The sequence below is a fragment of the Hypanus sabinus genome, chromosome 17, assembly GCF_030144855.1.
Source record: "Hypanus sabinus isolate sHypSab1 chromosome 17, sHypSab1.hap1, whole genome shotgun sequence".
NCBI classification, from domain to species: domain Eukaryota; kingdom Metazoa; phylum Chordata; class Chondrichthyes; order Myliobatiformes; family Dasyatidae; genus Hypanus; species Hypanus sabinus.
In genome coordinates, this window is record NC_082722.1 from 78,318,379 (window position 1) to 78,343,908 (window position 25,530).

A 25,530-nucleotide genomic window follows, 5' to 3' on the forward strand; every position below is an offset into this window, starting at 1 on the left:
AAGCTTCTCCCAGCTCAGGTGATTAGATGATACAGTCTTACAGTGGTATGTTCAGTTCTGGAATTTGAATTGAATAGAGTTGGGGAGAGAGAGAGAATTGTTTTGTCTTCCTAATGCCGATACCATCAAATCTTCCGCGTCGTCCTCCTGCTCCCGAAACTTATTAAAGTCACCGACTGTGATCACAAAAAGGAGACCGTCATCTGTGGTGAAGTTATCAACCCAGACCAGGGTTAAACACACCAAGAGCTCATCACCGGTCCCTCCTTTGTCCACACTGTGAGCAAAAACCCCACCTTTGTCGTGGGCACACAAAGCTCAACCGGTGTCAGTGTCTTCCTTGGTGTCTGACATGTCGTGTGTCTGATTACAAAGCCAGCTGACCTTGTATATATATTCCACAAGTGTGAACACCAGCTGTCCATCATATAGACAGCATTCAGTTTCCAAGGCAACTCACAGACTTTCTGTTGCTCTCTCTCTCTCCCTGAAATAGCACACACGCTGTCTGCTCCCTCTCTTTAAACGAACAGTCCACTTTGGATAATCCTTCAGATCTCTGAACCTCTGATGTTTGAACCTTCTCCCCATTTGGATAATAGTCTGCACTATTGTTCCTTTTACCAAATTGCATTACCATACATTTCCAACACTTAATTCCATCTGGCACTTCATTGCCCACTCTTCCAATTTGTTTAAGTCCTGCTGCAATCACATTGCTTCCTCAGCTCCACTTATTTTGGTCTATTCTGTAAATTTTGTCACAAAGCCATCAATTCTATTACTTAGATCATTGACAAACAATTTGAAAAGCAGTGGTCCCGATACTGACCCCTGAGGAACACCACTAGTCATTGGCAGCCTACCTTATATGCCCTTTCCTTAGCTTTTAGACAGTCCTTAACTTCCTTTGTCAGCCACAGCTGCCTACCCCTGTCATTTGAGAACAACTTCCTCTGTGGGACGTATCTGTTCTGCGTCTTGAGAATTATTCCCAGAAACTTCAGCCATCTCTGCTCTGCTGTTATCCTCGCCAGTATCCTCTTCCAGTCCACCTGGGCAAGCTCTACCAAAGTGCATGACCACACACTTCCTGACACTGGATTCCATTGCCACTTCTTTGACCATTCTCCCAATGTCTAAGTCTTTCCATTGCCCCTCTACTTCCTCAAAACTACTTGCCCCTCCACCTATTTTTTTGTTATCCATAAAATCATTAATTCTGTCATCCATGTCAGTGACATATATCATAAAAAGTGGTCTGAATACAGACCCCTGTGGAACACCACTAGTCACTGGCAGCCAGTCAGAAAAGGCTCCCTTTGCTTCCTGCCAGTCAGCCAATGCTGTACGGTCTCAGCCCAAAACGTCAACTGTTTACTGTTAACAAAAGATTCACTACAGAAATTAGCCAACAAAGCAAAACTGAGGGAAAGTGCAGAATCTTGAAGAACTGAAGTCACGCATGGCATACAGAACTCAAGAGTTTCTCCAGACAAGGATCCACGACCACCAGGCATTTTAGATACAAAATGCAAACAATGCAAGGAACACTGCGTACCCACAAGGTTACACTGAGAAAATACAACCCATAGACTGACTGGAAAAAAGATCCCTTGTTTTTTTTTCCATTAAAGACAACCCCCGGTTGTGACAGAACTCCCCACCCCACCCCGAACGGACCCGTTATGGCCTCCGACCGTTATGGTTTCAAAGCGGGCGAACCCTCTGGAAGGTTCGCGAGCCTCGCACCGTTTCCGAGAAGTGCTATGATCCCCGTGGCGAGGTTAGCACTTACCCAAACGCAGCGACAGCCGCGCTCTTTTCCATGAAACAGTCTCCAAAGTTATTCAAAGTTCAGCAACTTCCAGCGCTGCTCCCTGGACTGTCGCTGTGACTCTGCGGGGTCCGCCCAGATGTTCCGGGCAGAAGCCGCCCTCAGGTCTCCCACTGAATTCTTGCTCTTACTTTTAAATTTTGTTTTCTTTTGCCTCTAGGTCCCAATACGTTCTGGAAACTCAAGTTTGACTTGACAGGTGTTACAGGAAATCTCTGGCCAGATTAAATGGTCATACAAGAAACAAGGTCTCGAAGAGTGCGTTTCAAATTTATGATTAGTCCTTTCGGCCTGACCATTCGTTTGCGGGTGAAAACCGGAGGAAAGGCTGGAAGTAGCTCCGGTAAGTTTTCAAAACGCTTGCCAAACTTGGACGGAAGTTGTAATGTGAGTATTATTGTGAGTATTATTGTAAGTTGTAATGTGAGTATTATTGTAATGTGAGTATTATTAGAAGTAATACGAATCGGGAAGCTGTTGGTAACAAGAGGCGGGATCCGGGGTTGGCGGGTTCTTACTGCCGGTCTGCATTGTGTATCGTTCCTCCACCCAGGCCGCACGAGGTACCTGGAAGCCTCTGTATTGTAAATATCAGTTGCCGTCCCAGATAAAGATGTTCTTTTGGCCATCAAGTTGTCAAGTGGTCTTTTCGTAAAGTAGAAGTTACCACATGTTTTTGGTGACAAGGACATGGGGGTCCAACCTGCCTCCCATATCAGGCCGTCTAAGCTCAAACTCAGGACCTATACGGGGCAGCCCATACCTCATTTAGGGGTGTTATATGTGGATATTTCAGCCAGGGGCCAGAAGGCTGAAGCCAGGCTGGTGATAACTAAGGGCAGTGGGCCCATTCTTTTGGGCCGTGATTGGCTTTGCAAAATCCGGCTCAACTGGCATGAAGTTAAGTATGCACGCACGACGGAGGACATCCTGCAGCGGTATAGAGACGTTTTCAGGGACGAGCTGGGCACGCTGAAGGGCGTGACCGTGAAACTCCATGTCGACCCTGCGGCCACACCACGTTTTTTTAAGCCCAGGTCAGTGACCTTTGCCATGAAAGGCAAAGTTGAGAAGGAGCTGGAATGTTTACAGGGGCTGGACATCATTGAGCCCGTCCAGTTTTCAAGGTGGGTGGCTCCTATTGTTCCAGTTTTGGAGGCAGATTAAACGGTGAGATATGTGGGGACTACAAGCTTACGGTGAATCAGGTCTCTAAGCTGGAGGAGTACCCATTGCCACGGGCGGATGACCTGTTTGCTACCCTGTCAGGGGGTAAGCTGTTCACGAAGCTGGACATGAGCCACGCCTACCAACAGCTGCTGCTCGACGAGGATTCAAAGGAGTACGTCACCATCCATACGCACAAGGGATTATTCAAATACAATCACCTGGTGTTTGGAGTGGCGTCTAGCCCCACCATTTTCCAAAGGACAATGGAGTCTTTGCTCAGGGGATTCCATCAAGAAGTGTATCTTGATGATATTTTGATCACAGGAGCCACGGAGGGGGAGCATCTGGCTATCTTAGAACAGGTGCTGAAGAGACTCTCAGATGTCGGGCTGTGGTTGAAACGTGGAAAATGTGTGTTCCTGGCTCCGAGTGTGACCTACCTGGGACACAAGATTACAGCTGAGGGGCTTGGCCCAGTGGAGGAAAAAGTGGGAGCTATCAAGGAGGCCCCAAGCCCCAGGAGCGTCACTGAACTCAGATCAGTTTTGGGCATGGTGAATTATTGTGGCAAATTTCTTCCGGACCTCTCAAAGGTTTTGGCCCCACTGTATAAGCTGCTTCACAATGACACTAAGTGGCGGTGGGGTGAAGAGCAGGAGGAAGCTTTCAAGAAAGTGAAAGAACTCCTGCACTCAGCGAAGCTGCTCGTTCACTATGACCCAGACAAGGAGATCACCCTTTCATGCGACGCATTGCCCTGTGGAGTCGGGGCAGTTCTCTCACACGTAACGGAGGACCGTTCAGAGAAGCCTATTGGTTTTGCTTCACGTACCCTGATGGCTGCTGAGAAGGGATATTCACAGCTAGACAAAGAAGGTCCAGCCATTGTTTTTGTGGTCAAACATTTTCATCAGTACCTCTATGGACGTGCATTCACGATTTATACAGACCATAAACCACTGATGAGCCTATTTAGGGAGACCAGATGCATCCCACCGCTAGCCTCAGCCAGGATACAGTGTTGGGCTCTCACATTATCAGCCTACCAGTATACTACCGTGTACAGAGCGGGTGGGGATAATGCAAATGCCGATGTGCTGAGTCGACTCTCTTTACCTGAGACGCCTGTTACTACATATGTGCCTCCAGAGACTGTGTTTTCATTGGAGAGACTGTCCGAGACACCTGTAAAGGTGACCCAGATCAAGCAATGGACAGAGAGGGACCCAGTCCTGTCTCTAGTCAAGACTTTCCTTTTACAAGGTTGGCCCAGAGTTGTGGAAGGAGAGGAACTGAGGCCTTATGCCAAGCGCAAGACGGAACTGAGTCTGCAGGATGGCTGCATTTTCTGGGGGGCGAGGGTCATCGTGCCTCCCCCTGGCCGTTCACAGGTTGTGGAGGAAATTCATGAGACTCATCCAGGGGTGTCTCGAATGAAAAGCCTTGCAGGATCCTACGTCTGGTGGCCAAGAATGGATCAGGATCTGGAGAACAAGGTAAAATCATGCACGCAATGTCAGACCAGTCAGAACATGCCACCACCAGCTCCTTTGCACCCATGGGAGTGGCCAGTCTGCCCCTGGTCTAGGCTACATTTGGACTTTGCTGGCCCCTTTATGGGGCAGATGTTTCTTGTAACGGTAGATGTGCATTCCAAATGGATCGAGGCTCACATCATGAGCAACATCACAGTCCCCTCAACCGTAGACAAGCTCAGGAAAGTGTTTGCAGTCCACGGGTTGCCTGACACTCTGGTCACTGATAATGGCCCAACGTTCACCAGTGAGCTGTTCAGTGAGTTCATGCGGCAAAATGGCATTCGTCACATTCGGACGGCCTCTTTCCACCCAGCCTCAAACGGTTTGGCTGAGCGGGTTGTTCAGACAGTGAAGGAAGGTCTGAAGTGGATGACAGGGGCCTCTCTTAGTACCTGGCTTTCACATTTCCTGTTTAAACACTGCCTCACTCCACAGACTACGACCACACGCACTCCAGCAGAGATGCTGATGGGGGCGTAGGCCTAAGTCAAGATTGGACCTGCTGCGCCCAGACAAGAAGACAAAAGTGGAGAGAAAGCAGGAAAAGCAGAAGGAGGGACATGATCAACATGCGCGAGACAGACAGTTAGAACCAGATGACAATGTCTATATGAGAAACAATCAGCAATGGCTACCTGGGGTTATTCTTAAGCAGAGTGGTCCAGTCTCCTATGTTGTTAAGCTGACTGATGGGCATGTTTTCCGCAGACATCAGAACCATGTGCGCCTGCGTCATGATTCCGGCTCAGAGGCAGACAGTTCCATGGAGTTTCCAATGGTGAGACAGACTACTGGGGAAGCATGTCCACCAGTGACTTTGCTAGAGGGACAGACACTGGCAGAGGGGGCAGAGTCCCCTGAAGAGGATGGACAATCTCATGCAGACACGCAGACCCCTCTCGTGTCCCCAACTCTAGATCCACCCAAAACTCCCTCCCAGCGGTGCCTGCTGGGTCACCGGGGGTAATGCGTAGAACGCAGCACCCTCGCAAACCTCCTGACAGACTGAATCTTTGATTGGATAGTTTCTTTTGTTGTTAGATTGAATGTTGAATTTGCCATTTTTTTTAGGTGTTTTGTATTAGTAACCTGTTGCTAATGACACCACTGTTTTTATTTCCCAGTTCTTCTATATTTGGGGAATGTTGGATTTTAAAGGGGGAGAAGTGTTGTAATGTGAGTATTATTAAAAGTAAGTTAATACTAATCAGGAAGCTGTTGGTAACAAGAGGCGGGATCCGGGGTTGGCGGGGTCTTTACTTCCGCTCTTTTTACTCCCAGTGTGCATTGTATATCGTTCCACCACCCATGCCACACGAGGTACCGGAAAGCCTCTGTATTGTAAATATCATTTGCCATCCCAGATAAAGATGCTCTTTTGGCCATCAAGTTGTCAAGTGGTCTTTTCGTAAAGTATAAGTTACCACATGGACCTCTGTCAGAGGCAATGCAGGAAGGAAATCCATCTACCCAATGACCTGCTGCCATAAATGTTCCCTAGTTTCAAGGACTGTGGTCAATCTAATGAGGGGGAAAACTTCACTGGGCTTGGAAAATCAATCAGCCAAGACTGAAATAACAGTGGAGGAGTGTGAAGGAGGCAGGGCAGTGATAAAATCCAGCAAGAGGTGGGACTGGGGCGGGAGGGGATGGGGAAGACCCTGGGGAGGAAAATTTCAATATTTGGAATGACATACAGGTCACAGGCTTGGACAAATGACTTGACCTCCCTATTAATACCAGGCCATAGTAACGTCTTCCTATGAATCCTAGGGTGCGTGAGCTCCCAGGGCGTACTGTTATCTTGGATGCATGAAATCCCAGGGTGTACTGTTATCTTGGACGCATGCTTCCATCTGAGGACGTCGGGTGGCACAAAAGGGCGACCTAACGGAACGTTACTGGGAACTAGAGTACTCCCCTCGAGTGCTCGGCTGACGTGGGAGTCAATATCCCAAGTGACAAGAGCCAGAAGTTTATTCTCCGAAATTATCGATTCCGGCTTATCTATCGACTGAAGGAGATCAATTTGCCCAGAAGGGCATCAGACTTTAGGTTCTTGGAACCCAGATTCTTCAAAACGGTTAAAAACGACGCCCATTGGGCTTCTCGTGAGATAAGTCTCTTGGCATCCTGGACATAAGCTAAATTCTTACAGTCCGTCCAAACCAGAGTTTCTGAACCGGTGTTCCGCAGAATCCTAGGATTCAATGAGAGTTCGCTAGGGGTTCCGCGAGAGATCGTGATTAAAAAATTTTGAACCGCGCAGCGCGTGATGCTAGCGCTGGCAGTGTGGGCAGTGACTGAGCGGCCCAGTTACTAATATCGTTAGAGGTCTCTCAGCCCATTATGGCAGCTGGCAGTCGGGCTGTGCTTATTTGCTTGGGTTTATTTGACGTGAGATAGGGGAGGCCATTAATAATTGGTGGGCGCTGTATTGCACGGAGGGGAGGACGGTAGGCTGAATATTTAATTGGAGGTGAGGACGTGAGCAAGTGGGACAGAAGCAAGTGCTGATAGCCACGTAAACTAAATTGCAGAAGAGACTGGACATAAGGAACCTCCTTCCAGTATCATTGTAATCCGGTCATGATTAACACCCGCTCCCCCCGTCAGCCGGTCCACAAGAATATTGACAATATTAAACCGGTCCACAGTACAAAAAAGGTTGGTGATCCCTGGATTAGGACTCCCCTTCTATTGGAAACATGCTCTCCACATCCCTCATTTTTTAATTCTTCATTTTTTAACTAATTCTTTATTCTTTAGAATTGTTGGAAGTTGTTTTAGTTGCATGTCACACCCTGATGACCACACCACGGTTAATTCCTAATCAATGTAAATGTATGTGGTGAATAAATTTGATCTTTGATTTAAAGGGCGCCTGAGTGACAACTTTTTCACATTGAGTGGTGGCGTGTGGAACGAGCTGTCAGGGAGGTGCTAGAGGGGGGTACAGTTACGTTTAGAAGACACTTGGGCAGGTACGTAGAGAGAAAAGGTTTAGAGGCTTCCGATCCTGGCAGGACTGAGTTACAAAGCTGGAAATCCTTGACGGAGCAGAGACGGTGAGCATGGAGGTTGTGACTCTGAAAGACCAGCTTCGATGGACAGGACATGTCAATCACACGGGGACCCAGATTCCCCAAACAGCTACTGTACGGTGAGCTATCTCTGGGCAAGAGGAACCAAGGTATGCCTCGCAAGAGGTTCAGACATAGCTAACATTGCATATGTTGGACTCAGTCCAAGGCAGCTGGAACAGTGTGCACAAGACCAGACTGGATAGAATGCCTTGGTAATACTCACCAATGACAGTTGTGACGTCATTGTAATGGGGGACTTTGATACGTAAGGGTATTGAGAAAATCAGGTCCGTGTCAGATTGCAAGAGAGGGAGTTTGTTGAATGCCTATGAAATGGCTTTTTAGATCAGCTTGTGCTTGAGCCTCCTCGAGGAAAGGCCATCTTAGATTGGGGGTTGTGCAATAATCCAGATCTTATTAGGGATCTTAAAGTAAAAGAACCCTTAGGAGATAGTGATCATAATATGATTGAATTCATACTGCGATTGGAGGTGGAGAAGCATAACTCACATGTATCAGTATCACAATGGAATAACGGGAATCACAGATGCCTGAGAGAGGAGCTTGCCCAGGTGGATTGGAGGAGGATACTGGCGGGGATGACGGCAGAGCAGAGATCGCTGAAGTTTCTGGGACTAGTTCACAAGGCACAGGAGAGATATGTCCCTCAGAAGAGGAGGTTCTCAAATGGCAGGGGGAGGCAATGGTTGACAAAAGAAGTTGAGGACTGCATAAAAACCAAGGAAAGGGCATATAAGGTAGCAAAAGTGAGTGGGAAGTTGGATGATTGGAAAACTATTAAAATCCAACAGAAGGGAACTAAAAAAGCTCTAAGAGTAAAGATGAAATATGAGGAAAAATAGCCAATAATATGAAACAGGATACTAAAAGTTTTTCAGTTATTGGAAGGTGAAAGTTGATTTTGGACCACTGGAAAATGACGTTGGTGAGGTGGTAGTGGGGGACAAACAAATGGCAGACAAACTTACTAGGTTCTTTGCATCTGTCTTCAATGTGGACGGCACAATCAATGTGCCAGAGGTCTGTGAGTGTCAGAAAGTGGGAGAGAGTGCCATTGCTACTGCAAGAGAAAAGTATTAGGCAAATGCAAAGGTCTTAAGGTAGATAAGTCAGCTAGACCAGATGGACTCGTCCCAGAATCCTGAGAGAGGTTGCTGAAGAGATAACGGATGCATTGGGCATGATCGTACATGAATCGCTTGACTCTGATATCGTCCCAGAGGGCTGGAAGAATGCAAAAGTCAATCCACTATTTAAGAAGGGAGGAAGGCAAAAGAAAGGAAATTATAGGCCGGTTAGCCCAACCTCAGTGGTTGGAAAAATGTTGGAGTCTATTATTAAGGATGAGATGTCGGGGTACTTGGAGACTAATGTTAAAATAAGTCAAAGTCGGCATGGTTTCTGTGAAGGGAAATCTTGCCTAACAAATCTGTTAGAGTTCTTTGAGGAAGTAACAAGCAGGGTGGACAAAGGAGAGGCAGTGGATGTCATTTATTTGGATTTTCAGAAGGCATTTGATTGGATGCCACACATGAGGCTGCTTAACAAAATAAAATCCTCTGGCGTTCCAGGGAAGATGGTGACCTGGATAGAGAAATGGCTGACAGGCAGGAGGCAGTGAGTGGGAATAAAAGGGGCCTTTTCTGGTTGGCTGCCAGTGACTAGTGGTGCTCCTCAGGGGTCAGTATTAGAACCACTACTTTTCATATTGTTTGACAATGATTTGGATAATGGAATTGATGGTTTGTGGCAAAGTTTACGGATGACACGAAGATAGGTGGAGGGGTTGGTAGTGTTGAAAAACCAATGAAATGCAGCAGGACTTCACCATATTGGAAGAATGGCCAAAAAAGTGGCAGATGGAATATAGTGTTAGGAATATATGATAATTCATTTTGGTAAAAAGAACAATAGTGCAGACTATTATCTAAATGGGGAGAAGGTTCAAACATCAGAGGTGGAGAGGGACTTGGGAGTCCTCGTACAAGACTCCCAGAAGGTCAATTTGCAGGTTGAGTCTGTGGTAAAGAAGGCAAATGCAATGTTGGCATTTATTTCAAGGGAAATAGAATACATAAGCAAGGAGATAATGCTGAGGCTTTATAAGACACTAGTCAGGCGACACTTGGAGTATTGTCAACAGTTTTGGGCCCCATATCTCAGAAAGGATGTGTTGTCATTGGAGGTTCACGAGGATGATTCCAGGAATGAAGGGGTTAACACATGAGGAGTATTTGGCAGCTTTGGGCCTGTACTCACTGGAATTTTGAAGAATACAAGAGGATCTCATTGAAACCTACCGAATGTTGAAAGGACTAGATAATGTGGAGGTGGAGAGGATGTTTCCTAGGGTGGGAATATCCAGAACTAGAAGCACAGCCTCAAAATTGAGGGGAGACCTTTTACATCAGAGGTAAGGAGGACGTTTCTTAGACAGAGAGTAGTGAACCTGTGGAATGCTCTGCTACAGACTGTGTTGGAGGCTGACTCTGTCGGTATATTAAAGGTGGAAGTTGATAGTTTCCTGATTGGTCAGTGGATCAAAGGATCTGGGGAGAAGGGAAGTGTATGGGCTTGAGTGAGATCTAGGATCAGCCATAATAGAATGGCAGGGCAGGCTTGATGGGCTGAATGGCCTAATTCTGCTCCTTTGTCTTATGGTTTTACGTCTTATATAAGCAAATAGGACACGATGGATGACCATAAGTGGAACAGGGGCCAGATATAAACAAATGGGACTATCTTACATGACCATCGTGGTCAGCATGGATGAATTGGGCTGAAGGGCCTGAGTCTGTGCTTCATGACTCTGTAGTCGAGGTGGTGGGTTTGGGGAAGTGCTTGGTGGGATGAAGGCAATGAATACCAGTGGGAGGATCTGTTGATGAAAACCTCTCCCACAGCAGCAGAAAGGGTCTTTATTGAGAGACACAGTACGGTAACAGGTCCTTTCACCTATGTGACCAAGTACCCTACTAACCTGTAGGTCCTTGGAATGTGCAAGGAAATCCATGTGGTCACAGGGAGAACGTAAGAACTCCTTACGGAATTGATTGGTGGGAACCGAACCTGGATCACTGGCACTATAACCATGGTTGTCCATCATATCCAACAATGACAGGAGTCCTGTGAGGGAGAGTTTTAAAGTGAAAAGCCGTTGTACTGGGGCAGTTCCACCCTCTCGACCTTGGGAGTCCAAGTCCCGTGGTACGACTAGGCATGTTTGCAGTGGATGACCATGACGTCTTCTGTGCCTTGTCATGCCTTTCACTCTCCACGAAGCGTTGCAGATCCGTCTTCCTGGCCATTGGATCTCATTGTAGACCTCATCCACCCAGTCCGCCAGAGCTGTCTTCACATGTTAGGAGAGACACGTCCCTGTCTCACTGGGGTTCAAGGCCCACCGGCTACCCTCACCTGGTTTAGCTTGCCTGTCGAAGTGGTGTACCGGGGGTGTGGCAGCTGTTGCACGCAAACAGTTACTTGCACCCACAGGTGAGAGCTGACTGTCTGGTGGGGACCAAAGGTGAGTGAGCTGGCCCAGAATGGACCCAACAAGCCCCTTCATCAGAGGTGCTACCCTTCCCTGGACACCCCATACACCCCAGTTACACTAACTGCTATGCTAATGTGCCATCTATGGTCTGTCTGCAGATCTTCCCGGTTTCCCATCCCCTTCCCAACGTTCATAGTCTGTCTGCAGATCTTCCCGGTTTCCCATCCCCTTCCCAACGTTCATAGTCTGTCTGCAGATCTTCCCGGTTTCCCATTCCCATCCTGATGTTCATAGTCTGTCTGCAGATCTTCCCGGTTTCCCATTCCCATCCTGATGTTCATAGTCTGTCTGCAGATCTTCCCGGTTTCCCATCCCCTTCCCAACGTTCATAGTCTGTCTGCAGATCTTCCCGGTTTCCCATCCCCTTCCCAACGTTCATAGTCTGTCTGCAGATCTTCCCGGTTTCCCATTCCCATCCTGATGTTCAAAGTCTGTCTGCAGATCTTCCCGGTTTCCCATTCCCATCCTGATGTTCATAGTCTGTCTGCAGATCTTCCCGGTTTCCCATTCCCATCCTGATGTTCAAGGTCTGACATCCAGTAGGAAAGCACCTCCATGAACTCAGCACTTACACAGATCAGAGCTCATGACTCCTGCACCCATGGGAGACCAGAGCACCAAACGTTTTTCAGGAGGAACTAAACCTATGGGGGTGGGTTGGGGTGGGAGAAGGTTGTTTGTCACTGCAGATTCCCGCATCTGTAGTCCCGTGCAGCTCTTGTGGGACCAGTGCTGGGTGGACAGACAACAGTTTAAGGATAGCATGAATATTGATTTCTCCTGGTAAATTATTTTATTTACTGTATTTACTTTTTCTTTTCCCTTCCTCCTTGTTCAATTCTGCCCTCTGGCCTCTTACCTCTTCTCCTCATCTCCCCCAGTGCCCTTCCTCCTTCCCTTTCTCCCATGCCCCACTTTCCGCTCCCATTCTGTTGCTTTTATTCTTTTCTCTTTCCATGACCATGATTGTTCCTGGCAAACTTTTCAACAAAAATATTTTGCCATTGCCTTCTTCTGGGCAGCATCTTTACAAGATGGGTAACCCCAGCCATCATCAATACTCTTCAGAGATTGTCTGCCTGGCGTTATCGGTCACATAATGAAGGTTTGTGATATGTACCAGCTGCCCATACGACCCTCCCTCACCTGCTCCCATGGTTTCTCGTGACCCTGATCAGGGGCTAAGCAGGTGCTACACCTTGCCCAAGGGTGACCTTCAGGCTAGTGGAGGAAAGCAGTGCCTTACATCTCCTTTGGTTGAGACGCATCTCCACCTTGGCCTTCCCACTGACATTACCCAACAGGGTCTTGCTTAGGGGGAACAGTAGGACGTTGGAGCCTCTGCACACTTGCTGCTCTGTGAACAGGAGGAATAAGTGGAAAAGAGAGTGGTGCATATGTTGTTAATGCGGCTGCACCTTCCTCCCCCTCATCTCTCTATCCCTGCTCCCTCAGGCGCAGGCAAGAGGAAGGAGGTGTGAGTCCGCTGGCCGGTCACTGGAACTTCCATCGCCGCCAAACACAATTCAGAAAGATTTGACGGATGTAATGAAAGGCTTCATCTTCTTCTTAAGCCCATCACCCCTACTGGCTGCCAATAGAAGCTCGCCAGAGTCTTCTCTCCCGGGTTGCAGGTTAGTCATCTTTATGGCTTTCACTTTCACCACACAACTTCATATGTCTTCCTGTGTAAGTATTTCCTCTTCCAGGGATGAAGTCCTTGGAGCTTCGAATGACGTTTCTGTAGCTCTGGGATTCCTGGCCCTATGCCCAATCCTCCTCCTTTCACAGCTGGGTTTGGGAGCATCCATGGAGGAGTTAATGAAAGGTTTGGAGACCATAAATAACACACGACATGGCCCCAGTGGCTGGAGGGCACAGATTTACTGTGACTTCCAAACCAACCGGAGCTGACGTGAGCCTAGACAATGCAAGCAGGCTTTTCCACTGAGATTGGGCGAGACTAGAATGAGAGGTCATGGGTTGAGGATGAAAGGTGAAGTGTTTAAGGGGAACAGGAGGGGAACACATGATTGCATGGGTTTTCTCTGAGTGCTCTAGTTTCCTCCCACAGTCCAAAGACAGACGGTTAGTGGGTTAATCGGTCATTGTAAGTTGTCCTCTGATTAGGCTCGGGATAAGTAGGTGGGTTCAGTGGGCTGGAAAGGCCCGTTGCATGTTGTATCTCTAAATAAGTAAAATCTTCACTCAGAGGGTGGTGCAACGGTGGAACGAGCTGCCAGTGGAAGTGGTGAATATACGTTTGATTTCACATTTAAGAGAAGTTTGGATGGGTACATGGATGGGAAGGGGATGGAGGACTATGGTCCAGGTGTGGATCAATGGGACTAGACAAAATAATAGTTTGGCATGGAGTAGATGGGCCAAAGGGCCTTTTTCTGTGCTGTAGTCCTCTATGACAAAAGGTGGAGTTGGAGAGGGTGTGGTGGAATTTGAGGAAAAATATTGTGTACAGAGTCAGGTTATATTTTGGAACTCACTATGTGTAAAGTTAGTGGAAACAAATCAGTGTAAAATTAAACTTCTGGACTTTGCGAGGCTCCTTAAAAGCGATGCCCGCTGGTATTTGACATTTCCATCCCGAGAAACCAAAGGCGTTCATGTTTGCTGGATGTCAATCTCATCTGCACTATTATCAATAATCCATCACTAATAATAATGAAGATGTTAATGTATTTATAGAACACTTTTCATACAGATAATGCAGTTCAAAGTACTTTGCATGAGATAGAAATACAAATATGAAAAATGAAATAAAAAATAGAAATAAATGTAAAAGTAAACATGAAAATAAAAGATAAAATTATGCTAGTTCAAAGCAAAGTTAAATAAATCGGTTTTGAGCTGATGTTTAAAAGTGTCAGTTGGGTCTGCATTCCTTTGGTATTGAATTGCACAGTTCAGGAGTGCAACTCAAAAAAGCTGAGCTGCCAGTTATCTTTCGAGGGAGCTTGTTTAAATTTAAAAGACCAGCAGAAGAGCAGGAAGCTCAAGCAGGATTAGGAAACAAAAATGATTCTCTGATGTACTCTGGTCCCAGACCATTGAGAGCTTTAAAAACAAATCAGAGAACTTTAAAATCAATTCTAAAAGATACAGGAAGGCAATGCAGAGTAGCTGGAACGGGAATGCAATTCGCTCATCCTGGTTTTAGTTGGAAGTCTAGCAGTGGTGTTCTGAATGAGTTGAAGTTTCCCAACAGATTGCTTTGGAAGACCGGTAAAAAGTGCATTGCGGTAGTCTAGTCTATTCGATATAAGGTGTGAGTTAGTTTTTCAGCATCATTATGTGAGAGAAATGGATGTACCTTTGCAATATTTCTAAAGTGTAGAAATGCTGCTCTGGTCTCTCTCTTTATGTGGGATTTAAAATTCAAATCTGAATGAAAAATAACACATAGGCTCATTACTTCTGATTTTACAAGCGGATCCAAGTTCCCACGTTTATCAAGAAGTTTATCTCTCCTGGCTTTGTTAAGGAGCCTTCCAATCTGGGACATGTCCTAAGACTCAGCCAGCTCCATCATGGGTACAACCATTGAGGACATCTTCAAACGGCTCAGGAATGCAGCATCCACTGAAGTTCCAGACCGACCAGGACTTGCTCCCTTCTCAACACTACTGTCAGGGAGAAGGTTCAGGACCCTGAAGACCCACACTCAAAATTTTATGATCAGCTTCTTCCCCTCCACCATCAGTTTTCTGAACAGTTTATATAGTGTGTGTGTATGTATATATATATATATGTATTTATATACACACACACACACACACACACACACACACACACACACAATACATATACTTTTATATAGACCATAAGATACAGGAGAAGAATTAGAACATTTGGCCTATCAAATCTGCTCCACCATTTCGTCATGGCTGATCCATTTTCCCCAATCTCCTGACTTCTCCCTGAATTCCTTCATGCCCTGACTAATCAAGAATCTATCACCCTCTGCCTTAAATATATGCAAAGACTTGGCCTTCACAGCTGCCTGTGGCAAGGAATTCCACAGATTCACCACTCTCTGGCTAAAGGAATTCCTCCTCATCTCTGTTTTAAATGGACATCCCACTACTCTGATGCAGTCCCCTCTGACTCTAGACTCCCCCACCATAGGAAACATTCCCTCCACATCCACTCTACTGAGGCCTTTTCATATTTGATAGGTTTCAATGTTATCACCCCACATTCTTCTGAATTTCAGACCCAGAACTATCGATCAGTTGTCATTGGTAACCCTTTCATTCCCAGGATCATTCTCAGCAACTTCCTCTGAACTCTCTACAATGTCATCCCACACTGTATTCCATCGGTCACACGTATATAAATGTGTATGTTAGAGAGAGTGTGTTTATGCACAAGCAATGAGTGAGTGTGGGTGAACATTGTGTGTGAGTCTGTCTATGTCTGTGTGAACATTGTGTGAGTGAGTGTGTGTGTGGATGTGTATGAATATGAGTGTTTGTAGATGATGGTGAGGTGGTGGAGGGAGTGTGAGGGGTGTATGGGATGATGTGGAGTGGGTGAGGGGTTGATGGAGGGAGGCGGGGTGGGTGAAGGGTTGGATTGGGATGGTGGGGAATGGGTGTGATCGTGGTTCAGTAGTGTGATGGGGTGATGGGTCAGGTGATGGAGTGAGGAGTGGGGTGGGGTGAGGGGTGGATTGGGTTGGTGGGAAAGAGGGATGATGGTGGTTCAGTAGTGTGATAGGGTTGAGGGATGGAGTGAGTGAGAGGTGGATTTGGTTGGTGGGGAGGGGATGTGATGGAATGATGGGTGGATTGGGTTGGTGGGGAGGGGGTGTATAATGGTAGTTCAGTAGTGTGATGGGGTGAGGAGTCAGTTGATAGGATGAGGGGTGGATTGGGTTGGTGGGGAGGGAGTGTGGTGGGCTGAGGGGTCAGTGATAGAGTGAGGGATGGGGTGGGTGAGAGGTTGGATTGGGTTGGTGGGGAGGGAGTGTGATGGAGTGAGGGGTGGGGTGGATTGTGTTCATGGGAGAGGGAGGGATGATGTTGGGTCAGTAGTGTGATAGGGTGAGGGGTGGAATGGTATTGAGGAACACAACCATTGGCTGATGGGGACAATGGCTTTGGAGTTAATGGGTTGGTGGAGGGAATGTGAGGGGTGGATTGGGTTGGTTGGAGGAGGGTATAATTATCTGTACCTCACTGTAGAAGCTCCTCCCAAATTCTGTTTCCATTGATGGGACACTGGGGTCACTTCTGCCAAGACAGGCACCAGGTGCCTACCTAAAGTGATCCAATGAGGAGGGAAAGATCCTCAATATCATTGCCCATCACCTTCCTATCCCTCACCTCCCACCACCTCCACATTGTTCCTACTGCAACCCTCCCTTTCTCCCACTCCATCCCATCCTATACAAGAGCCCAAAATGCTCCTCCCAAACCCAATAAACACGAGCCCCCAAAGGATATTGTCATGCCTAATACCCACCCCCATCCCACCACAACCCTCACCAAAGTTCAAGGTAATGTAATCAAATTACATAGATATCACCATTTTCTTACAAGTATACACAGTAAATCCAAGAAACATCATAGAATCAGTGAAAGATTGCACAAGCCCAACAGGATAGACAAACAACTAATCAGCAAAAGACAACAAACTGTTAAATACAAAAATATAAGCAATAAATATCAAGAGTATGAGATGGCGCATCCTTGAAAGCAAGTCCACAGGGAACAGTTCAATGATGAAGCGAGTGAAGTTATCCCCCTGTCAAATGAGGCCTAATAACTGCTCCTGAACCTGGTGGTGTGGGCCCTGAGATAGCTTTGTCTTCTTCCTGATGGCAGCAGAGAAGAGGGAGAATGACCTTGATGATGGATGCTGCTTTCCTGTGACAGTGCTCCATGTAGATATGCTCAATGGCAGAGGGGGATTTACCTGTGATGGGCTGGGACTTATTCACCACTTTTCATAAGACTTTCCATTCAAAGGCATTGCTGTTTCCATATCAGCCTGTGATGAAACCAGACAATACTCTCTCCACCACGCATCTATATAAGTTTATCATGCTGACACTACCTTTGGTTTCTTTCGCCTTAAGTCAATAAGCAACTCCTTACTGTTGGTGACAATGAATGAAAGGCTGTTATCGTGGCCCACTTCTTTTCATGTTGCATGTCAATGGCTAGATGCAGGAAGATTGTTTCTGATGTTGGGGAAGTCCAGGATGAGGGGTCACAGTTTAAGGATAAAGGGGAAACCTTTTAGTACCAAGATGAGGAAAAACTTCTTCACACTGAGAGTGGTGAATCTGTGGAATTCTCTGCCACAGGAAACAGTTGAGGCCGGTTCTTTGGCTATATTTAAGAGGAAGTTAGATATGGCCCTTGTGGCTAAAGGGATCAGGGGGTATGGAGAGAAAGCAGGTACAGGGTTCTGAGTTGGATGATTAGCCATGATCATTCCAAATGGCAGTGCAGGCTTGAAGGGCCGAATGGCCTACTCCTGCACCTATTTTCTATGTCAATGATTGATGGAATGACTGAATTGAAGGCTTTGTGGCCATGTTTGTGGATGGTACAAAGATAGGAGGAGAGGCAGGTAGCGCTGAGGAAGCAGGGAGTCTGCAGAAGTACCTGGACAGATTGGGGGTGTAAGTAAAGAAGTAGCAACTGGAATACAGTGTTGGGAAGTTTATGGTCATGCACTTTGGTGGAAGGAATAAAGGTATAGATTATTTTCTAAACAGTGGAATTCATTGTCACAGACAGGCCAAGTCATTGAGTACGTTTAAAGCAAAGATTGGTAGGTTCTTGATTAGTCAAGGTGTCAAAGATTACCAGGAGAAGGCAGGAAACTGGGATTGAGAGGGATAATAAATCAGCCATGGTGGAATGGCAGAGCAGACTCGATGAGCCAAACGGCCTAATTGTGCACCTGTGTCTAATGATCTTACCTCCCCTATCAACATCCCAACTTCAAACCACCACTTCCACAATCCCCTCCCCAGCACTCCACATGCTGCCATACCCCCGAACCCTGCTTGTCATTTTATAAGGTACAATGAGAAATATACACACATATGTGCATAACACAGTGTCCATGGACCGTTCAGAAAACTGGTGGGAAAGGGGGAAAAAGCTGTTCCTCAAGCATTGAGTGTGTATCTTCAGGCTCCTGTACCTCCTCCTTGATGGTAGCAATGAGAAGAGGGCATGTCCTGGATGATTTGGGTCCTTAATGATGGAAGCCATCTTCTTGAAGTATCTCCTTTTGAAGATGTCCTTGCTGGTGGGAAGGCTAGTGCCCATGATGGAGCTCACCCATCACCCCACCTCCACCCACTCCATCTCCCCTCCCCATCCTCTACCCATTGCTTCCCCCATCTTCATCCACAACTCTACCAAAAAGAATGCACAAACAACAAATACATCATCTAAGTATAATTTTAAACATTTCTAAGAGTGAAATAATGTTTTTGAAAGGCTTAGAAAATTAAAATAAATTTCTTAATTATACTTGAGTTTTCAAGCAACGCAACATGGTTAAAGGCCCTTCAGCCCTACGAGTCCATGCTGACCAACACTCTAAGCCAATGTGAAATATTGTGACATCAAGATGCAGAGTGAATAATAATCCACAAGTGTAAAATATTTCCCCAAGTCAGAATTTATGTTGAGGAGTATATAAAGATCAACACACAAAACGCTGGAGGAAGTCAGCATCTATGGAGGGGAAAGGGCAGTCAACATTTCAGGCAGAGTCCCTTCATCAGCACTGGAAAGGAAGAGGGGAGAAGTCAGAATGAAAGGGTGGGGGGGGGAAAGGAACAATAACGGGTGGGTGATGGGTGATTCCAGTTGAGAGGTAGGTAGCTGGGAGGGGGGAAATTGGAAATAATGTGAGAAGCTAGCTGGTGATAAGTGGAAGAAGCAAAGGGCTGAAGGATGGTTTAAAATTCCTGTACACTTCAAACAACAAACCACAAGATTTAGGTGAACTTTATTCATAAATACCTGAAATCTGAGTTTCCCAGCTCTGCAGGTTTCTCTGAAGAAGTAACCTGAGGGTCAAGGAATCACTGACGGCAAATGTGTAACCGAAGATGAGGAACTCAGTGACTCGAACACAAGAGACGCTGGAAATCCAGAGTAACACATACAAAATGCTGGATGAACTCTGCAAGTCAGTCAGTATCTATGGAGGGGAAAAACAGTTGATGTTTCAGGCTGAGACCCTCCAACTGGGCTGGAAAAGAGGGGGGAGGGGAGGAAGCCAGAATATGAAGGTGGAAAGAGGGGCAAGAGTACGGGAATCCCCAGAAACTGCCGGGATCCCTTGTTTCTCTGCAGTGAGAAATCTCTCGATTTAGCCAACTCCATTACCAGTGGTAGTTTGCACTGCAGATTGTGGCCAATCTGCTTGCAGGAAGTGATGCTGTCATCTGGTTTGAATCTGACTGCACTTTGATAGGATGCTGAGCTGGGCTCAGAAGTGGCAGACGGAGCTCAGTCTGGAAAACGTGAAGTGGTTCCCTTTCAAAGGCAGAATACGGGGTTAATAACGGGGTTTCTGGCAGTGTGGAGGAACAGAGGGATCTTGAGGTCCATGTCCATCGATCCCTCAAGGATGCAGCACAAGAAACGAACAGGGTTCTGGCCTTCATTAGTTAGGAGATTAAGTTCACGAGTTGAGAGGTAACATTGCATCTGTATAAAACTCTGGTTAGACCGCACTTAAAATATTCTAAAAACACAAAATGCTGGCAGAACTCAGCAGGCCAGACAGCATCTATGGGAGGAGGTAGTGATGACGTTTCGGGCCAAAACCCTTCATCAGAAACCTCCTCCCATAGATGCTGTCTGGCCTGCTGAGTTCTGCCAGCATTTTGTGTTTTTATTTATTTCCAGCATCTGCAGATTCACTCGTGTGACTTAAAATATTCCATTCTGTTTGGGGTGCCTCATTATAGGAAGAATATGGAAGCTTTAAAGAGCATGCAGAAGATATTTTTCAGGATGCTGCCTGGATTAGACAGCTTGTCATACGAGGATAGGTTGAGCAAACTCGAACTTTCCTCTTTGGAGTGAGGGAGTGTGCGAAGTGACTTGATGGAGGTGTGCTTCTTGCTGGTGCCTTTTTCCCAGGGTAGAAATTGCTAATACAATTTCAAGATGATTGGAGGAAAGTATGGGGGGGGGGGTGGTGTCAGAGGTAAGTTTTTAAAGAGTGCTGGATGCGTGGAATGCTCTGTCAGGGGTGGTATAAAGGCAGATATATTAGGGAGAGTTAAGAGAATCCATATGGAAGAGAGAGAAATAGAGGGCAATGCAGGACAGAAGTGTTATTGATCTTAGAAAGTAGGTTAAAAGTTTGGCACAACATCGTGTGCCAAAGCGGCTGTACTGTGCGGTAGTGTTCGATGTTCTTGGGTGGACATCTTCTTCCCTCCCCAACTATTATTGACACCAAACATTTTGCTGTGCCCCTCTCCAGCACAACTCCCACCTTGCCCTACCTTACAAGCCCAGAATCAGTCACTGCCTCCTGCTCAGTGAAGTAAAGGCCTTCCACATTGAACGGGGAATTGTGAAAAACACAAGCTCACTGAACACTTAAGAAGTTCACTCAGTGGTCACTTCATTAGATACCTCCTGTGGTCCTCTGCTGATTAGCCCATCTACTTCAAGGTTCAATGTGTTTCGCATTCAGAGATGCTCTTCTGCACACCATTGTTATAACGAGTGGTTATTTGATTTACTGTCACCTTCCTGTCAGCTTGAACCAGTCTGGCCATGCTCCTCTGATCTCTCTCATTAACGAAGTGTTTTCACCCACAAAACTGCCATTCATTGCATGAGATATTTTTCATTTTGTTTTTCACACCATTTTCTGTAAACTCCAGAGACTGTCGTGCGTGAAAGTCCCAGGAGATTGGCGGTTTCAGAGATACTCTAATCACCCTATCTGGCACCAACAATCATTCTGTCACTTAGATCACATTTCTTCCCCATTCTGATGTTTGGTCTGATCAACAACTGAACCTCTTGACCATGTCTGCATGCTTTTATGCATTGAGCTGCTGCAAGATGATTAGATAATTGCATTAATGAGCAGGTTAACCTAGTAAATTGGATACCTTCAAGTGTAAAGTACCTTAATAAAAATAAGGATTTATACAATATGCTCAGATCAACTGTTGGATTTATTATGAATCAAGGATCGAACGATTAGCTGGCCACGAGTAATCCTCTGGCTGGTAGGTGATCCAGTGGAAGTAAGCCATTGGCTACATGATCATTCAGAGATCAAGAGGCTTTTTCTTGGGACAGAATGTTGTATACCAGAAGGTATATATTTGAGGTAAGGGGATGAAGTTTCAATGGGATATGCACCCCAGGCTGGCCATTGTTACTAACTCAAAAGGGTTGTGTCAATACTGGTGTCTGAATATTTAATTCTCAGATTAGACTGTTTAATTGATAGCTTCTTACTGACTTAAAATATCTTATTTTTCTTAGAGATACAGCATGGAATAGGCCCTTCCGGGTTCTTGAGCCAAACAGCCCAGCAATCCCTGACGACTCCAATTTCAATCCTATCCTAATCATGGGACAATTTACAATAACCAAGACTGTGGAAGGAAATCGGAGATCCTGGAGAAAGCCCACACATTCCAAGGGGAGGACATACAGAGACTCCTTACAGAATTGAACTCTGAACTGCGGCACACCCAGAGCCATAAAGGTCAGACTTACCGCTACGCTACTGTGGCACGCCAATAATTGTCTACTTGTATTTTATATAATTACGGATATTTCCACCACTAGGACATTATATATGTATATGAAAGTTTAATAAAACCCTAGTGGTTATATTGGTATAATTCTGGAAAGCCCTGAAAGACTCTTTGTTCTGTATTATTTGAATAATGGCTTTCTAATTGATTAACTCTTATCTACAAATTTGAATGGAATTTTTCCTTATCTATGGGTATAAAATAGCTAAGCACAAACCAGCTCTATTTTAGTCTCAAATTCTTGATCTTAGCTTTCCCTGCAATATACCCACAGACTTGGCTCCCTGTTTTATCAAAGCTTAATGAAATAATTGCAAAGCAACAAGTTTTGTGCCTCTTTCCTGACTTCTGAATGAACCTTGGGTTTAATCATCAGGATCCAAGTAGACCACTGGCATCCTTAGCCATGTTTATCATTTAAGAGGTTGGAACAAGCCAAGAGGTAGCACAGTAGCCCAATGGCTTGTGTACCGTTTTACAGTGCTCGCACTCACCAAGCAGGGTTCAAAGCCCAACACTGTCTGCATTCTTCCCACGACCACACGGGTTTCCTCCGAGTGCTCTCACATTCCAAAGAGACGTACAAGTTAAGGTCAGTAAGTATTGGGCATGTTATGTTTGTGCAGCAATGTGGAAAGGATGGGTTGTCATTGCAGAGAGGAGGTTCACGAGGATGATTCCAGGAATGAAGGGGTTAACATGAGGAGTGTTTGGCAGCTTTGGGCCTGTTCTCACTGGAATTCAGAAGAATGTGGGGGAATCTCATTGAAGCCTACTAAATGTTGAAAGGATAAGATAGGGTGGATGAGGAGAGGATGTTTTCTCTGGTGGGAGTATCCAGAACTGGAGGGCACAGCCTCAAAATTGAGGGGTTGTGGCGACCCACTTCCCAGCGCACTCGAACCAGCTCACAAAGCGGTGCGCGCCAAGCCTGCTTCACCAGCAAGGGGAAAAGCCCGCACGTGGGATGGGACTGTGAATACGCGCCCCCTACAGCATTCCTGCCTGGGGAGGGCGGGATCAGGAAGGCTTTAAAGCGAGGCTGCGAAGTTTGAATAAATCTCTTTTGCAACTGCAGCTCACCAACTCCGTGTCGTTATTTTAGCGCTGCGTGTAGCACACCGCTACAATTGGTGACCCCGATGGCCCAAACGATATTTGGACCGGAGATGAACAACGCCGCATCTGTTCATGCGGTTTCATTAAAACTGCCAAGCTTCTGGACACTGCGACCTCACCTATGGTTCCAGCAAGCAGAAGCCCAATTCCACATTCGGCAGATAACCTCAGATGCTACACGATACTACTACGTGGTGAGCTCCCTCGACCAGGAGACAGCTGCCCAGGTTGAGGAGTTCATACAGTCGCCCCCAGCGGACGGCAAATACACAGAATTCAAAGCCCTGCTCATAAGGACTTTCGGACTCTCACGGCGCGAGCGAGCTGCCTGCTTACTGCAGCTGGATGGTTTGGGAGACAGGCCACCGTCGGCTTTGATGAACGAGATGCTCTCCCTGGCCGGAGGTCACAAGCCCTCCCTCATGTTTGAGCAGGCATTCCTGGAGCAGCTGCCAGAGGACATACGCCTGCTGCTGTCTGACACAGATTTCAGCGATCCCTGGAAGGTGGCGGCCTGGGCGGACATGCTGTGGAAAACCAAGAAGGTGAGTGGGGCGTCCGTTGCACAGATCACCAGGCCATGCTCCCAGCAGCAAACCAGACCAGGCCTGGCCACAGAGCCCGCTAACTCCAGAGGCAGGGGTGAGGAGGCCAATGAACAATGGTGCTTCTACCACCAGTGGTTGGGCGCAGAAGCCCACCGCTGTAGCCCGCCCTACAAGTTCCTGGGAAACATCTCCTGTATGTCTGGGACAAGCGGTTGGGCCGCCGCTTTTTGGTCGACACCGGAGCCGAGATCAGTGTCTTACCTCCGAGTTACGACACCCGCAACAGGGCACCGGGTCCCACCCTGAGGGCCACGAACGGCAGCACAGTAAGGACCTATGGCACCCGTCAGGTGCAGCTACAGTTCGGCTCCAGCAGGTTCACGTGGGACTTCACACTGGCCGCCGTAGCCCAACCGCACCGGGGCGTGGATTTTTTGCGAGCTCACAGCCTGCTGGTCGACCTGCCAAGGAAGAGACTGGTCCACGCCGAGACCTTTCAGACGTTCTCCCTGGGAGAAGCCCAGTTGCTGGCCCCTCACCTCGGCTCCATCACGCTGTCCGACAACGACTTCACCAGGATCCTGGCGGATTTCCCATTGGTTCTGGCACCGCAGTTCACGGCAGCCATGCCCCGACACGGCATACAGCACCACATCCCGACCCAGGGACCACCCTTCCACGCCCGTGCTCGGCGGCTTCCCCTGGACAAGCTCCAACTGGCAAAGGAGGAGTTCAAGGGGATGGAGGAATTGGGGATCATCCGGCGGTCCGACAGCCCATAGGCCTCCCCCCTGCACATGGTGCCCAAAGCAACGGGGCTGGAGACCATGCAGCAACTACCGCAGACTGAACGACACCGGACCGCTACCCTGTGCCGCACATTCAGGACTTTGCAGCAAACCTGCACGGTGCACGGATCTTCTCCAAGGTAGACCTCGTCCGGGGATACCATCAAATCCTGATGCATCCGGATGACGTCCCCAAAACGGCACTCATCAACCCTTTCGGCCTTTTCGAATTCCTCCGCATGCCGTTCGGCCTAAAGAATGCCACACAGACGTTTCAGCGGTTAATGGACGCGGTGGGACGCGACCCGGACTTCGCTTTCATCTATTTGGACGACATCCTCATAGCCAGCAGCAGTCGTCAGGAACATCTGTCCCACCTCCGTCAACTCCACGCCCGACTGAGTGAGTATGGCCTGACAATCAACCTGGCCAAATGCCAGTTCGGGCTCGACACCGTCGACATCCTGGGCCACAGGATTACTAAAGACGGGCCAACCCCTCTGCCCGCTAAGGTAGACGCAGTCCGCCATTTCCCCCGACCCACCACAATCAAAGGCCTTCAGGAATTCGTAGGTACGGTCAATTTCTACCACCACTTCCTCCCTTCAGCTGCCCGGATCATGCGCCCCGTTTGCCCTGATGTTGGGTCCGGGCAAGGACATTACCTGGGATGAGGAGTCCGCCGCCGCTTTCATTAAAACCAAAGAAGCCTTGGCAAACGCCATGATGCTAGTGCACCCCAGAATGGACGTCCCTACAGCTCTCACAGTGGACGCATCCAACACGGCAGTCGTGGACCGGTTCACAAGATGGCCAGAGGCGGTCCCGCTCACCGACACCACCTCCGGATCTTGCGCCCGGGCACTGATTGCCACCTGGGTATCTCGCTTTGGTGTACCGGCCCACATTACCTCTGACAAAGGTGCCCAGTTCACCTGCAGCCCGTGGTCAGCTATGGCCAGCCTTTTGGGGACTCAGCTGCACCACACAACTGCCTACCACCCACAGTCGAATGGACTAGTGGAGCGTTTCCACCGTCACCTTAAGTCGGTTCTCATGGCCTGCCTGC

General features: G+C 47.4%; 1 protein-coding gene and 1 long non-coding RNA gene across 5 annotated transcripts in view; one reads left to right on the forward strand and one right to left on the reverse strand.

Moving 5' to 3' along the window:
* Positions 1-2,000, reverse strand: part of LOC132407045 (cadherin-10-like) — a 94,354-nt gene extending 92,354 nt beyond the window's left edge. For all 3 annotated transcript variants that reach the window (XM_059993286.1, XM_059993285.1, XM_059993287.1), the window contains exon 1: positions 1,799-2,000. In XM_059993286.1, coding sequence (XP_059849269.1) covers positions 1,799-1,830 — 32 coding nt within the window. In that variant the 5' untranslated portion in view covers positions 1,831-2,000. The remainder of the gene's footprint in view (positions 1-1,798) is intronic.
* On the forward strand, positions 1,421-23,125 carry LOC132407047 (uncharacterized). 2 transcript variants are annotated; one of them, XR_009516361.1, is made up of 4 exons: positions 1,421-1,568; positions 1,998-2,180; positions 12,664-12,842; positions 21,729-23,125. It is a non-coding gene; the product is annotated as an uncharacterized LOC132407047 (long non-coding RNA). The 2 variants fall into 2 exon arrangements; XR_009516360.1 differs by lacking the exon at positions 1,421-1,568 and adding an exon at positions 1,597-1,786 and having other exon boundaries at positions 21,729-23,124.
* The last annotated feature ends 2,405 nt before the right edge of the window (positions 23,126-25,530 follow it).